The sequence below is a fragment of the Stegostoma tigrinum genome, chromosome 4 (genome assembly GCF_030684315.1).
Source record: "Stegostoma tigrinum isolate sSteTig4 chromosome 4, sSteTig4.hap1, whole genome shotgun sequence".
Classification (NCBI taxonomy): Eukaryota; Metazoa; Chordata; class Chondrichthyes; order Orectolobiformes; family Stegostomatidae; genus Stegostoma; species Stegostoma tigrinum.
The window spans coordinates 126530672-126546362 of NC_081357.1; the positions used below are offsets into that span (position 1 = coordinate 126530672).

General features: G+C 42.3%; 1 protein-coding gene across 1 annotated transcript; it reads right to left on the minus strand.

The window, feature by feature from the left end:
- Positions 1–1712: 1712 nt before the first annotated feature.
- Positions 1713–13362, minus strand: LOC132209575 (uncharacterized). Its single transcript, XM_059645757.1, has 18 exons — positions 13299–13362; positions 13156–13214; positions 12963–13055; positions 11650–11777; positions 10721–10861; positions 10388–10468; positions 9702–9869; positions 9512–9608; positions 9053–9270; positions 7377–7530; positions 4030–4244; positions 3833–3947; positions 3097–3263; positions 2939–3012; positions 2727–2854; positions 2406–2595; positions 2182–2323; positions 1713–2094 (listed from the first exon to the last, which is right to left on the minus strand). Exons 1-18 carry the CDS (start codon positions 13319–13321, stop codon positions 1945–1947), a joined length of 2343 nt encoding a protein of 780 aa, XP_059501740.1. The 5' UTR covers positions 13322–13362; the 3' UTR covers positions 1713–1944.
- Between the last annotated feature and the right edge of the window lie 2329 nt (positions 13363–15691).

Below are 15691 nucleotides of genomic sequence, written 5' to 3' on the forward strand. Positions count from 1 at the left end.
AACTGATCCATGTCTCAGCCTCTTGGGGACTCACTCCTTATTCCTAAGGGGGTGTGCAACTTGCTTTACTCATGTAAAGCAGGTAACCTAATAATGCCTAGTTAAAATAAATTTATTTCGCCTGGGAGAAAAAGGTTTTTTTTAAAAAAGGTAACATGGCTGCAACTAGAGAGCACTGAATGAACAAAGAGGGAAGACAGTAAGATTGCCTGTTGTGGGGTGGGGGGGGGAAGCAAGTTAGAGATACAATGTATCAGATTAACTTGGAGCGTCACGTAGAGTCTGCTTGTAGAGTTATGGATTTAGTGGTCAGTTACTCCTTGGTAGATACTGACATCCTCAGCCATCCTACAGCGGTTGGATGTCTGGGAGCTGCAGGCAGGCAACCCTTCCCAAGGGGAGTGGGTACAGATTACACCAACCCACCCTCAGTATAGCATTGACCCTTCATGTGAAGAAAACAGTCAAAATTTCAATAAGGAACATTTGAAATAAATCAGCCACTGAAGAATACATGCTACTCTAATTAGTGTTTCAGTTAATGCATACAAAAAGAGGGGACAAAGATGCATTGTTTACAATGGTAACCTTTCATACAATGTCCCCAGTTGGCAGGCTAGCATACATAATGGTGTCTTTTAAAAGCAGAACAAGGCCTTATAATTGGCCATTAAATGCTATTTGTTTGGGATGCTTGTGGTAATGTTGAGGCCTAGGTTCAAACCCAGCTGCTTGAAGTGTGCATTAACAACTTGTACTAAAATGTTATTTGTGCCCTTGCACTGAATTAGTGATCTGTTACTAGAAAGCAATGCTGTTTAGCCAATGTACATCACCATGCATCTATTTGAGTGGTGATCAGTTAACAGCAAGTGATAGACTAAGTCTATTTGGAAAAAAAACAGCAAACACAAGAGACTAAGTACTGTCTGTCTTAACACTTTCCATTGAGATAGCACAAAACAGCATGAATATGGGATCAAGGAGTGCATTTGTTTTGACTGTTTTACAAAGTCATGATCAATGGAGCAAAAGCACTAGCAAGCAACTGGCAGAAAGAAGTTTAGTGAGTGTTCAGGAGACTTCCACAATATTCCAATCCAGTGAAAAAGCAGTATTGCCAGACCCAACTCCAGCAGATGAGAGCTAAGTAAACCAAAAAAGGTTTGTGGGGATTTAGGAATCTATCAAAAAAGGTGCATGAAGATAGCAGAAGCAAAAAGCCTCAAGTCACTCAGCCTTTCCCTCCATACCAGGCAACATCCTGTTAAAACCTCCTCTGCACCACTTCCAACACTGTCATATCCTTCCTACAAAGGAGGCAACCAGAACTGTACACAACTCCAAAATGCAGCCCCAGAGTTTTGCACAGCTACAACAATGACCTCATGGCACAAGGGAAAAGACAAAGTGGATTCAGGAATTTGGATCAATGATCCTATAGAAAAATGCAGCAGGTTCAAGGGATCTGAGGGCCTCACCTATCACTGACTAGTCTCAACTAGTATTTCCGATTTGTTCATTTAAAACACTTACGTCAACATACTCTGGGAGAACTCCAAAGCTGTTGAATTTGCTATATTGGTATGAAACAAAGAAAAAACTCAAATTTGAGAGAAATTTTAATTAAAGATTAGTGCAATCTCCTTTGGCATGTATGACCAACTACACCAAGAACCAATAAACTAACAGTTATTGCTGAGCCTCCAATCAGGACTGTCCTGGAATAGTCCATGTTGTCATCTGAGGAGGAGGAAAACGTTGGATTAGTTCACTGATTTGGATTGCTCATCCAGCTCAAAACCATTACAGGTGATACTTCACCTTGCTGACTCTTGCTCTCCACAGTAGGGAACTCTGTCAAAATCAGGACCGCTCCTGATGATACATATCCCTGCACATGGGCTGTGTCAGCACTGCGACCTGTTGCAATTACACACCTGGTCAGTACAGCGTTACTGGTCTACAAGCTGTGCTGTAGTCCATCACAAAAGCATGACCTATCCGTTGTTTCCTTGGTATACATTGGCCAGGACACAGGAATCTATTTACTGGCTCCTTCCCGCACAAGGCTACACTGCAGTGAAAGTATACCTAGAAGGAAAACAGAACTGCATTATAAAACAGGACATGTACTCACGACATCACTGAAGGAAAAAACCATACTGAAGCAATCTTCACCTGTTCCTTGGTGTAATTATTCCCCTGGGTGAAAGCAAACATCTGGACTTCAAACCTTTTGAAGTGGGCAGGATATTTAACCCTCTCATTCTTGGTTACTGGATGGAAGGTGGTTCTGTACAAGTCAGCTTTGTTCTCACAGCTGTATGTAAAAACCAGACACTCATCACCCAAGGTGAACATCAATAACTTCCTGTCTTTAGACAACTGCAACTCTGACTTGCCTGTTGATAATTAGGGCCCACTGTGGAACGCTGTGTTTGTCTGGTGATGCAGTCGCCCAGCAGTCCTGCAGGAACAGTTCGATTTGTGGATCTGCATTGTGCAGCAGCTGCACTTCAACGTAGACGGGATCAGTCAGATACTTGACAACTGGATAGTCACCTTCCTCATACAGCTTGGAATACGACACATCTGCAAACATCCAAGCAAGATGGGTGGGGGGATCCCCCCGATAAGACTGGATATCTACTCAAACCAGTCATCCCCACACACCCACAGCCATGCGACAGCACGAGTACAAGCCACTGCAGGTGGCAATTTACCTGTGGCAAGTTGCATCATCAAGGTCAGAGGCCCATATCCAGGTACAACTGTCGGCTGAGGATTCACTCTGTGTTCAAACTGAAGGTGTAGGGAGTCATTTACATGGTAGCGACAGGATACAGCAAGCCTAGGCACAAAAGTGGCAGGTAACTATTTATTATGCTCACAGAAGAGCATGCATTAAACCCAAAAACTTCGCTCAGAATCTTACCGATATATTGGAACGCTAGTTGACTTTTTGGAGAAAGCTACTTCGTTCTCATAGATCATGTAATCCTCCTCAAACTAAAGCAGAATTAGTCCATTAGACCCCTGTGTATTTCACAGGCAGTGTTCTCATGTTCTGAGAAAAGTGAAGCGTCAGCTTACCCTTCTGCTTGTCCCACACGTGTTTGCAAAGAAGTCAAAGGTGGCCTGGAAGGCACTGCTCTCCTTTGGTCTACAGGTTTTATCTTTCAGCATCATTTTGCCATCCACTCCCAGCAATGCTTCAAGTCTCACAGCAGTGATGACAATTCTTCCATTTGGGAAACATGCTACATTTAAAAAGGCAGAGCAGTTAATAACACCAGTACTAAAGCAAGAGAGAGAGCTTGCCTTGAGCAAGTGAAGTCAGGAACTTACTTATCAAGTCACTTATTGAAAAGCTGCAAGAAACAGAAAAGTTGACCAGAACATCCAGGGTTTTATTATCCCGGAATTTCAAGTCAAATCTGTTGCGAAGACCTCGCTCATTTATAGCCTGTAATTGAAGCCACAATTAGCTGGGATCCACACAAACTAGGCCAAACTAAGACAAAAACCTCAGTTACATACTTCATTAACTACTTCAGCTGCATCATGGGGAATGGTTATTACCGAGTGGGTACCATTCTCTCTCAGGATATAGCCATACTGCTCAGCAACATGGGGGGTGAGCTGCATGTTTCCAATGAAAGGAATCCAGTGCCGATCCAACGTTCCGTGTGTTACCATCAGAGTCATGCTCTCTTCACCACAAAAGCCATCTGCCACAGGAAGCACTAAGAAAAACAGGGCACATTTTGTTACATGTAAGTGCTTTGAAGTATCACTTTGTAGTCTGCACTAGGATGAGAACACTTACCTATTTTGTGGTAGTGTATTAAGTGAACTGTATGGGTAAATGTTAGATTTTCAGGCACCACAATCATCGTGTAGATGACATCAAGCGTATATTGTTCAACACCATCTCCTATATACTGGGGAGGAAAAAGGAAACAAAAAGTCAGCACCATTTCCAATCAGTGACATGGGGATTATCTACCCCTGGCATCCCATTACCTTCCTGTCCACAACTGGTGACTCCATTGGAACTTCCAGGATGAAGATTCTGTTCAAGGCTGTCTCAATTACATTTGTCCCACTGTACACATGAAATATCTGGCTCTCTTCATCCACAGGGAAGGACTGAGAGTCCAGAGTGAGCTTTGAGAGTTCTACATCAGGAAGGAAGTTGCCCAATGAGACATTGAATAGCCATTGTTCAGGAATGGTATCTGGAGGAAGAATGGCATTGTTAGTCAGCAATTCACCTACCAAGTAGAGATGCCTGAATTGCTTTTCCTCTTCCTGTTTATAGCCTCAAAATGTGAAAGTTGTCATAAATTGGAGAGAGTCATGTTTAGAGGGGATTGAAATATTGTTTTGGGTTGAGAGAACGGAGAAGTGTGACTAAGCAGTTTGGAGGTCATAACCAGTAGGTTAAAACAGAATTCCAATAAACTTGCCTTAAATTGCTGGATGAGCCATGTTTTGTGAACACTTCGTGTTTACATCAGGTCACTGATGAGGTGCGACAGATATGAGTGACAGAAGCATGTTCATGCAAGTGAACATCATAGGTGTGCTGTTTAGCAACCCACAAAGTGAATGTAGGATTTTTAAAAATAGACATTTATTGTAGAAAAAAGTTAGCTGGAAATCACATCTGCTTAACAAAAGGGATACTTCAAGTGGGGGAATCTATGATGAGAGATCATACGATAAGAGGATGACAGCTTTAAAAGACAGAGGAGAAATTCCTTCAAAATTGTAGTACATCTGTGGAATTCTCTACCCTAATGTTGTACCCTCAACCTCCTGTCCAAATCAGGGTAGATAAAAGGGTGATGAGGACCATATGCTGCAACATTGCAAATTAGAAGTGTATGGGTTGAATTTTCTTGGCAAATAGGTAGGAGGAGTGAGGTAACTTCAAAGTCTTAGATGAAGGAAGCTAAGCAGCAGTTTGGGGTAAATACCCATGACTGCCTTATAATTAAAGTGGTCAAGAAATTAAGATAGAAAAATCATTCATCTGGTACTGAATCAAATATTCAAATCTCTACCACCAAAATATCACTACACAGTGCACTTAGCTCAGTCTTGTGTTATGACACTTCAAGTGTTCAACCAAGTCCTTTCTAAAGGAGTGCTTCCAGCCTCAACTACCCTAAGCAGTGCATTCCAACGCCAACTTCACGGTGAAAATATGGTCTCATATCACCCTTTTTATCTACCTAGATTTGGACAGGAGGTTGAGGGGATAAAGTTATAATTCTAGGGAGCAGAGAGAAAGGGAGGAATAGGTAGCCCAAATAAAGCCATTACTATTAGTTGTTGCTCAAGTGGAACAGATCAGGTTCAAGAGGGACAATATTGTACAATCTAGTAGCTTCAGCTCAACCAGAGTGCTACAGTTGGGAGGGATGGATATAGATTATTACAATTTGAGGCAGAGAAAGATAAAAGTTTGGCTAAAGAAATTGTCAGTTCAGTGATTTTCTGATCCCCCGTCACAAAAACCTTGAAAGGATTTTTGGCAAGTTCATTGGCTTGTACAGCTGAAGAAAGTCAGCTTTTAAACAAAATGGACTTAAAGTAGCACTGTTTGGGATTGGTGGAGAAATGCAGACTTCACTGATTAACCAGAGGTAACTGGATGATTCTGCAAAGTATGATGTTACTCAGCCAACTTGGGGAACATTCCTTGCACTTGATTTGCCAGTTAGTTGTGAAGCACAAAAGGGACATTTCATTGCTTCAGTATTGTTCAGCCTTAAAGACTAAAGCCACCACCTGGGTTTTGGGTCAGTTCCAAGGAGTGGATTTAGGTTGGACATTTAAAGTTTCTATTTCTGTGGTTCTTTTGACCAACTTTTGCCTTCAGTAAATTTGAGTGCACAAGGCATAGAGCACCTTTGGCAACCCAAAAGTGGCATGTGTTACCAAAACATACTGTAGCCAATTACACAAACAATTAAACTGATTAGTTATTCAGGGATGTGTTAGTGCAGAACTGGAGGAAAGTGAAGTGAACTTAGTTTTATGGTTAGGTTGAATTGTGCCAGAAGTAGTGGAGAAAGTCACTGAATTATGTTGGATCTACGTTTTAAAGTCGTTATTCTTGACACTGCAGATTACAATCCTCACTGTTATAGAAGGACTTATCCCTGCTACAAGAGTCTGATTTACATTAAATTCCATTTAGATGCAAGTCATTGACAGGAACATAAACAATTGCTTCAGAACAAACAAAAGTGGACTTTTGTAGTTTCTATTTTAATCAAAAAATAATTCTAAGTAGTGAATACTTTGGAATGGGATTATATTGTAGATGCAAATTGGTTGTTGGTTTGGTGATAGCTACGTAACAGCTAGAAAATTAGTGGTCTAAACAGCATTTTAAAAAAAGTGTCCTAGCCCAAAGTGACTGACCATGCTACTTTGAAGTTAACTGGTTAAAAGCATGCATTTTTCAAAACTTGCACTGAGGCTGCAATTCAAGATAAAAATCACATCTGGTGAATTCAACAACTTTCTACAGACTGCTCCACATCATGCAACTGATTATATTTGTAATATAGTGAAGACAGCCCTACAGTTCCCCCAGGTTGTCCAAGTATCATAGAAGCATAGTACTGGGAAAGGAGGGCCAAATTCCTCGCAGTTGCTCAAAGCACTCAGTGGTCTTTGACCCTTCGTGAAAGAGGGTGTTTGGCAGCTCTTATGCATGTTCACTGACATGTGAACATGGTAACCAAGTGGGCCAAGCCAGATTTCACCTTTGAATCGGATATCTTCCACACTGAACCCCAAGCTGACCAAAACAGTTAAGAGACTAAAATTCTCAAATCATAAAACTAGACTGATCAGTTACAGCAGAATTAGACCACCCATCAAATCTGGCTTGGATTTACTCATCAGCAAGCCTATCACTTGGGGATAAGTCTGCAACTGGCATTTTTAAACTGAAATGCCATGAATACAGTTTGTGTAAACAGCCTTGATCTTATTCTCAAAAGCGGATGTTTCAGGCTTTTCTGATGAAGGGGCTAGGCCTGAGGTATCAGCTTTTGTGCTCCTAAGATGCTACTTGGCCTGCTGTGTCATCCAGCTCCACACTTCAGATTCTCCAGCATCTGCTGTTCCCAATATTTTTGATCTTATTCTCCCTTTTCTCCCCAGCATCCAAGGAAAAAGTGCCCTTCACCCACAAAGCCCAACGTTGAAGACCATCATTTAGATATTGTCAAAAGCATATGACCCTCTTATACTGCCTAAATTCAAACATATGATATGATTAGTTTATGCTTCCTTTCTGGACCACATTTGAGTGAGGAGGAATCCCATTGTATATATACACATACCATCAGTGGTAACCAGGGGCTGAGGTATAAATGGTGTAGTAACAGGATGGATCACACTGATTTTATTCCATCCCCATGCCTCATCTTCCCACAGGTTCTCCAGGAACAAGTTAATGCTGTACTTGATACCATACTGTCCATCCACCACATGGCTCTGAGAAATAGGAGGCAAAAAGAGGAGAGAGCACACCGTTCAGTAAAGCCAGTTACTTAACTCTTATCAAGAGAAGTTTGCATGGTTACCACAAGTGACTAATTGAATAGTCATCATTTTCAGTGGGATAAAAGTATCCAGAACTTGAACAGTTTGAATAATTAAAATTTGAATGTAGAGGCACTGAACTCCCTGGCAAGGACTATTTTGTATAGTTGATCAGAGTCAGAGTTGAACACTGCAATAGAGCAGGAAAGGAGATTTTGTTTGGATGGTGCAAAAAAAGTGCAGGAAGCCATTTCAGCTTGAAATTAGTTATTTGCAAGAGGTATCAATAGGATATTTTATTACAAAATCATGGTTAGCAAAGTGTTTCCCTTCATAAACTTGTGTGCTCCCGAGATGCTGCTTGGCCTGCTGTGTTCATCCAGCTCCACACTTTGCTATCTTGGATTCTCCAGCATCTGCAGTTCCTATTATCTGATTCGTTTTTAAAAACAAGCAGGATTGACAAGTTGGAATTTCTAGAAAGCATCCAGCTTTTAACAAGTGTTTTAGGGACTTTACACAATTGAGGGATGACCAGCCAACCAAAAGAAAGACTGCCAGTGATTGAGCTAAACATTGGCATGCTTCAGATCATTTTTAAATCTGTATGCCTTTGTACAGATACACTGACAAATTTGTCATGCAAAAAAAGGACAACAAGTTGAAAAGTCAACCTTATAGAGGTACAGATTGAGGAAAAAAACAATACAGAATAGTGCAGATGTCAACTCTTCCATTGTGGGAAGAGAATAGGAAGCCAGTACATTTTTTAAAAAAAAAGGGAGACAGGAATGTGGTAGGAGAGTTTGATGTCCTAGTTCATGGATAACTAGTGTTGCTATGTAGGTGCGGCTAATTAGGAAGTGAACACAATTAGTCTGGGGCAGGGGGAACAATGGGTTATTAGAAGACCTGCTGCCACTGTACTGGGGATTGTTGAGGCCAGTCTGGAATGTTATATATTGTTTGATTTCCTTACTAAGGGATATGGCTGCATTGGAAACTTGAGGAAGTGCTTCTTCAAAAGAAAGACTGGTGATGTAGTCTTCAACGAAGAAAGTTGGGTATGTTAGACCTACACACAGGAAGTACAAAGAATGTGGGGCAATTTAAGTCACTTTAGGGGACCAGTTTGGTTAGATCCAGAGAAGCTTCCCTGATGTAGATGGCAGGAGGAAAGGAAATTGTTTAGAAACAAAGACTCCCATGAGAAATTTTAGTCAAGTAAAATCTTAACTTTTGATCAGAGGACTAAAGACAGCATCATTGACATTCAGGATCATATTGCATTTCTGACACTTAGGGTTATGGACCTGGTACAGGAGGAGTGACAGCCTTATCAGATCAACCACTAAGAATAGTGGAACAGGGTTATAAGACTGAATGGCCCTCTGCTTTATGGTTTCAAATTGAATTTTGAAGTGGTAGTGGTGATCATCCTTCCATTTGCAAGGAAAAACTAAAAACACCCAACCTTATAGTATCCATCCTGTGCTCCAATTGGGACCTTTATTGCAACAGCTGTATCATTCTGGTCAATGGTGTAGCTTCTTTCTGCCATTGTTGTAGGATCCAACTTTATCCCATTCACTCCCATGGAGTGGTTGTCTTGATGAACTGCACTGGTTACAATTGGAGTGAAGATTCTTGGTACTGTCCAGATGATCGTGTCATCACTGAATGAGGTACCATCTGTGGGTTAACAAGTAGCAAGTTTAAAACTTGGTAAAAATGTGGCATTGTCAGGACATTTCCACTGAGGGAAACAGGTCCTAAGGAGGGCAATATGAAGCACTCAGCCCTTGTACTAAAGGCCACAGAACTGAATGTTAAAAGGGAAACAGGGCAATATTAAAAAGGGCGAGTAAAAAGAGACTCAACTGAAGCTTACAGTTAGGCTTTAAATTTAGAGCTACAAGACTAGCATTCTTACCAATGGGACAAGCCACAGCAGTGTCAACAACAAGAATCATCCAATGCTGTTTGTAAAAAGTACTTGATCGTATTACCGTCAAGGGCATACCCTGGACCTAATTAGTTAAGTAAAATGTCAGTTACTTTTCAACAGAGTTCAAAATACAGTTTCAGAAAAAAGTCAGTTGGAGCAGGATTAGCTAACTCACCAAAACTGTTTGAGCCTCATTTGTATGATATGGAGCACGAAGCAATATGCGAGACACTGTACTATTGATTCCATAGTTCATTTGATGAGCTTCTTTCACAGTCATAATCCTTTTGTCACCAGATACATGAAATACCACTTGCCATATTCCACTTTCTGCACTGCTTGCCTAGTGCAACAGTAAAGACAATTCAAATTCCAATTAAAGCTGCAGTAAGCATCAGTCACAACTTTGCAGAATTGTCACTATTGGAGGTCAGCCTCAACATTAAGTTTGTGTACAATGCCATAGAGAGAAAAAACACCACAAGTTGCAAGTGTGGAATGTCAACAGCTTCTGTATTAGAAATGCACATTTGCAAACAAACAGAACAATCAAGATAAGTTTGATATAAAAACAGATGCCTTAGCATGGCTAGTTATCAACATGGCTATGTTGATGTTCTGGTGTGCAGGACAGTTATTTAAGCTACTACAAATTCTACAGGCAAAATTTTTTGCTCCATCCAAGTGATGGCATATAGTATTACCAATGCTTTGGTTATAGCTCCCACTTTGCAAAGTCCATTAAGTTTACAATATGCTGCTGTTCATTAGAATAAAAGCTAAAGCAGACAGTATAATTATGAACACAGATAACAAAGAGTAGGACAGCATTGAAAGTTCCAGCCACTAATGACATCTTACTTCTGGAAGTATTAAAGACCAGTCCTGAGAATCCTGTGCATAATCTTCTTCAATTGGTGGGATCTTCCTTTGTACTGAAACCTGCCCAAGATTTAAAATTACTGTTACTAACAACAGCTCATGTTGTATACTTTAGCACAAAGTCAGTGTTAGATGGCAGTTTAAATATCAACTAGAGAAAGGATGATTAAAGCTAAATCATTGTGCTTAATCATTGCAGATGCCACAAGTTGTTTGTGCTTATTTAAGCTAACTCTTCTGCAGCAGCTTAGAATTACTATTAGCTATAGACAGCATAAGGCTTCAAGCTAGTATTTGACATGAACCATTTACCTGCATGTAGTTTTCTTCACAGAAGATTTCCCTTGCAGCCCATGGGGAGTACATACATGATAGAGCCTGAATATATGTTGTAGCCTTGATCCTGTCAGTTCCTACATGTATTTGTATAGTGAGGTTGAACTGTTCATCATTCTGCAATGAGGTGTAAAAAGGTATTAGTGGGATGACAAGAGTCACCATTTTGACCTGGTAAATACATACACTTTCACCTGTTCTACAATCATTTGAGTGACCTGGATATCAAGGGCTCTATTCCACTTTTATGGTCTGTGGGATCAGAATTCTCACCACCTTGACTAAAGTTGGAAAGAGGCTAAAACACTGGTATGTATAAGCAAACCAAAGAGGTAAGGAAGGCTGTAAAGGACAAAACTGACTAAAAAGGAACTAAGCAGGATCAGTCAAGAATCAAAAACAGGTGTGATGTTTAAGCTAGGTTTAAAAGGCTGCATTAGGAGATGTTTGAAACACTTGGGTTAAAAATCATGACTAGGATTAAGAACTAAAAAGTTTCATGGTTCAATAACCATTGTAAAATTGAAGGTGGTGTGATGGGGTATAGGGGACAGAAACCAAATCTGATGTATTTTGCACTTATTTTTCATTTGACTTTCTTCTGTATGGAGCTACTAAACTGTTGCAGTTATCCAGTAACACTGGAAGTCAGACTCATTGTGCATTTTGCAAACATTTTTCACACACCACCTCCAAACAGAAATTCTTAGAACCCCCATACTCTAAGAATTCACTCCACCCCCCCCCCACTTCATCTATCAGCCCATTCTCTAGTGTAAGGACTCCTTTCTATGTAGGCACTTAAATGTTTAGTGTTTCATGTTTCTTGCTTTTTCCTGATATTTGGCCTGCACAGAAGGAAAAGACTAGATTTGGAATACATGAATAATCTCTCCATGCCTTACCACAATATGTACACAGCAGCTAAGGACAGAGGCACGGAATTCAACATTATTCCAGGAATCCACTGTAATTGTGTAACCACACTGTGAAGCAAACCTTGGTGTAACAAGATGTATTTTACCAGCAGGATCTAGAAGTTAGAAAAACACCTAGAGTTAGCATCAAAAAAACTATTTCACAGGTGTCTACACACTCTGCAAACAAATGTGCTTTCAATTGCACAGCAGGATGATCTTAAATGAAGAAAAAAGGTGATGGTGCCACTTTCCTCAGCTAAAGTAGGTGAGGCATGATCTAGTGGAGTGACTGAGCACTTAAGCAGCTGAGTTATCTATTCCTGTCTTTTCATTCCATGATGCCCAACTTAATTGGTTTTGGGTGCCATAGCTCAAAAGTGATGTCATGCCTGCTAAAATCATGGTAACTTCAACCTAGGTTGACTTATTACAGGACTCTGAAACCAGTTTCCATTGCCATCTGCTGGATGTTTTTAATGCCAAAGGTGATGAATGAGAGTCAAAGGAAAACATAATAAGAATTCACTCAGTTTGAGATCCAAGAGATTTCATTTTGCATTGTTAGGGTCAATGAGCCATTAGCCATAAAGAAAGTTAAAAGCCATATGAAGTCAAGCCATTATTTTCAAAACCAAAATTTCACACTTGATTAAGAAACAAAAGTCTAAATATCATTTAAAGAGCTTGATTTTAAAGATGGGGATGGTAACTTGCCTCAAGTGTTTTACAAAATAATTAGGAAGCAGACAGTGTTTCCAGCTCAGTGGCCGGGCAGTCGGGAGAGGGGGGCGGTGTGCTGTTAATAAAATGGTACGGGATCATTCTTCTACAAGATGTAGAGTGTCGGGGGGGGGGGGGGCGAGTAAAGCGAGAAATAAGATTAGCAGTCGGTAATGTGCATTTGAAGAGTCATAATAGCCTCCCCCTGCTTTAAATTTAAATCGAGCTTCAGCGAAAAAAAAAGTTAGAGCAAGGATTTGTTTGAACATACGGTTCTAAAAACGTTACCCGTACCAAAAAAAGTCAGGAAATTCATTTAAAGTATCCCAAGAAGCTTCATGTTGGAAAAAATAGGGTTATTGGGTGTTGAAATTCGAGCTTTTCTCCTGCTCTCATGTAAGAAAGCAGCAAGACTTTTTTTGCTTAAACCACTGCTTTGCAGTTTGACGCGCGGTAAAAAGAGCTGGGAAGGGAGAGCGCATGCCATCCCCAGACTGTAAGGGATAGCTGTCAGACCAGCACCAGGAGCTGGAGTCTGTGGTTACACACTGACTCCAATACGGAGCAGCAACACTCACCAACAACGCTAATCTGCCAGAACTTCCCAGCAAGAAAATCCTTATTCAATCCAACCCAAAAAACACTGTCGCGGCATTCAGTCTTCAGCAAACCTACAGCAGTGGATTTAAAAACAAACATTTCAACAATAAAAACACTAGGCCATCAGAGACAACACCAAACCAAGACACATTTTGTACAAAAAACACTGACCTGGCGGAGCACTTTGCATCCAGACTTCAGGGACTGTAGCAGCCACCGATAATATCAAACTGTTAAGGAGAGACAGAAGCAATGAGCAAACAGATGGGAACCTCCCTCCTGTCTCCAACTTTCTCCCCATCGCACAGACTTACCCAAACAGCAAAATCGATGCCATGATCCACACTCTGGTCCCGAAATGAGCAGCTTCCGCTCCTGTCCCACTGAAATACTGACACAAGGGGAGGGGAGGAGCGCGCTATTTATCCCGGGATCCGGGTCACGCACTCAGCAGCAGCACCCCCGCCCCTCAGGTTCAGCCCCACACCAACCCACATCATCCCCCTGCACCACCCACACCTGCTCCACCTGACCCCCTCCCCCACCGACACCTTCCCCAGCTGAACCCCTCCCCCATCCACACTTGCTCCAGCTGAACCCCTCCCCCACCCACACCTGCTCCAGCTGACCCCCTCCCACTCGAACACCTGCTCCAGCTGACCCTCTCCCCCACCCACACCAGCCCCAGCTGACCCCCTCCCCCACCAACACCTGTGCCAGCTGACCCCCTCCCCCACCCACACCTGCCCCAGCTGACCCCCTCCTCATCCACAACTGCCCCAGCTGATGCCTCTGCTGATGAACCTTTGAGAAGTGGTTAAGGTCTTTTCTGATCTTAAATGTTGAGATGGTGGTAAAGTCAATGGAATATGTAAAATGGCAACATAAATAAGTGAATCAAAAAATGAAGCAATTGGAACTCACTGAGTGTGGCAGGTAAGGTAATGTGTCAAGGCTGCAGTATGTTCGATTTCTGGATCCCATTGTGACCCAGGGCAAAGATACCTGAGTTTGTGAGCTCAAGGGAGAATTACAGACACTGCATCAGGGTGGGGGTCAAGGCCAAAAATCACACAACGCCACGTTATAGCCCAATAGGTTTATTTGAAGACACAAGCTTGAGGAGTCTCACACATTGTTCAGGTGTCAGTGGGTAAGTTGCCTGGATATTTTGTTCCGCAGGCAGTCACATCATTTTGGATAGTGTTTTCTGATTAGCTCAGTCGTCAGGACAGGAGGGTGTGACCATGTGTGTGATACATGTAATGCGATCTAGGGAGTAGGCATGTCAGCCCCTTCAATTCTGCAACAGGTTTAAGGTTCTCTGAACCCGTTTGGATGAAAGCAATGACGCATGATGAATGCGCAAACTGATCATGGCATTGCTATACAGGAAGCCGTTCAAGTGAGCGAAGCAACAAGGAATGTATTAGCATGCGATAGTACAGTGATTGGGTTTAACACTGTTCTTCTGCCTACATGGTGCCAGGGGTTAGGACATCTATTTATGGCTGAAATGGAACTTGCAGAGGGAGAGAGAAGATCTGGTGGCCATGTTCCATATAGATACCCATTCCATAAGTAGCATTAGGAAAGAGGCTTTGCACAGAGAGTATAGAGAACTAGGCACTAAATTGAAAAGCAGAACATCAAAAAATGTTGTAATTTCTGAAATATTACCCAAGCTGGTTGCAAGTTGGCATGAGGTGGGTAAGTTAGAGAGATGAATCTGTGCCTCAACAACTGGAGTAGGAGAAATGCGTTCAGGATTTTGACCCACTGGTAAAGTAGGGCCTCTATCATTGGGACAGTCTATCCTTGAGCCACACAACTAGGAAGAAGAAACATGGGAAACTAGGAATGGAAGTGTACCAATGTTTATCAGGTATAGTAGGAGAGTGATGGTGGCAGAGTAATCTCCTAAGCCAGAGATCATCCACTCCATATATTTCTTTTCTTTTTCTCCCCATTGTGTTTCTTTTTCTTTTTCTTCTTTTCTTTTCTCTCTACTCTTCTCCATTCTTCAAGATGGCATCAGTGGTGCAGAATTGACCCAGCATTAGTTCAGTGCAGGTCTCTGGCCTTAGTGAAGCTCAGTGCAGACTCCTGGCCTTAAGGAAGCCTAGTGCGGACTCCCGGCCTCAAGGAAGCCCAGTGCAGACTCCCAGCCTCCAGGAAGCCCAGTGCGGACTCCCGGCCTCCAGGAAGTCCAGTGCGGACTCCCAGCCTCCAGGAAGCCCAGTGCGGACTCGCGGACTCCCAGCCTCCAGGAAACCCAGTGCGGACTCCCGGCCTCCAGGAAGCCCAGCGCGGACTCCTGGCCTCAAGGAAGCCCAGTGTGGACTCCTGGCCTCCAGGAAGCCCAGTGCGGACTCCTGGCCTCCAGGAAGCCCATTGCGGACTCCTGGCCTCAGTGAAGCCCATTGCGGACTCCTGGCCTCAGTGAAGCCCATTGCGGACTCCTGGCCTCAGTGAAGCCCATTGCGGACTCCTGGCCTCAGTGAAGCCCAGCGCAGACTCCTGACCTCCAGGACGCCCAGTGCGGGCTCCTGGCCTCAGTGAAGCCCAGTGCGGACTCCTGGCCTTGAGGAAGGCTGGCGTGGACTCTTTGCTTTAGAAGGACTTTAATGCTGATATTTTACCTTTATTTCTTTATTTTTCTAATTTATACCCAAGATTTTGTGCCTACATCTCTTTGTACATAAGT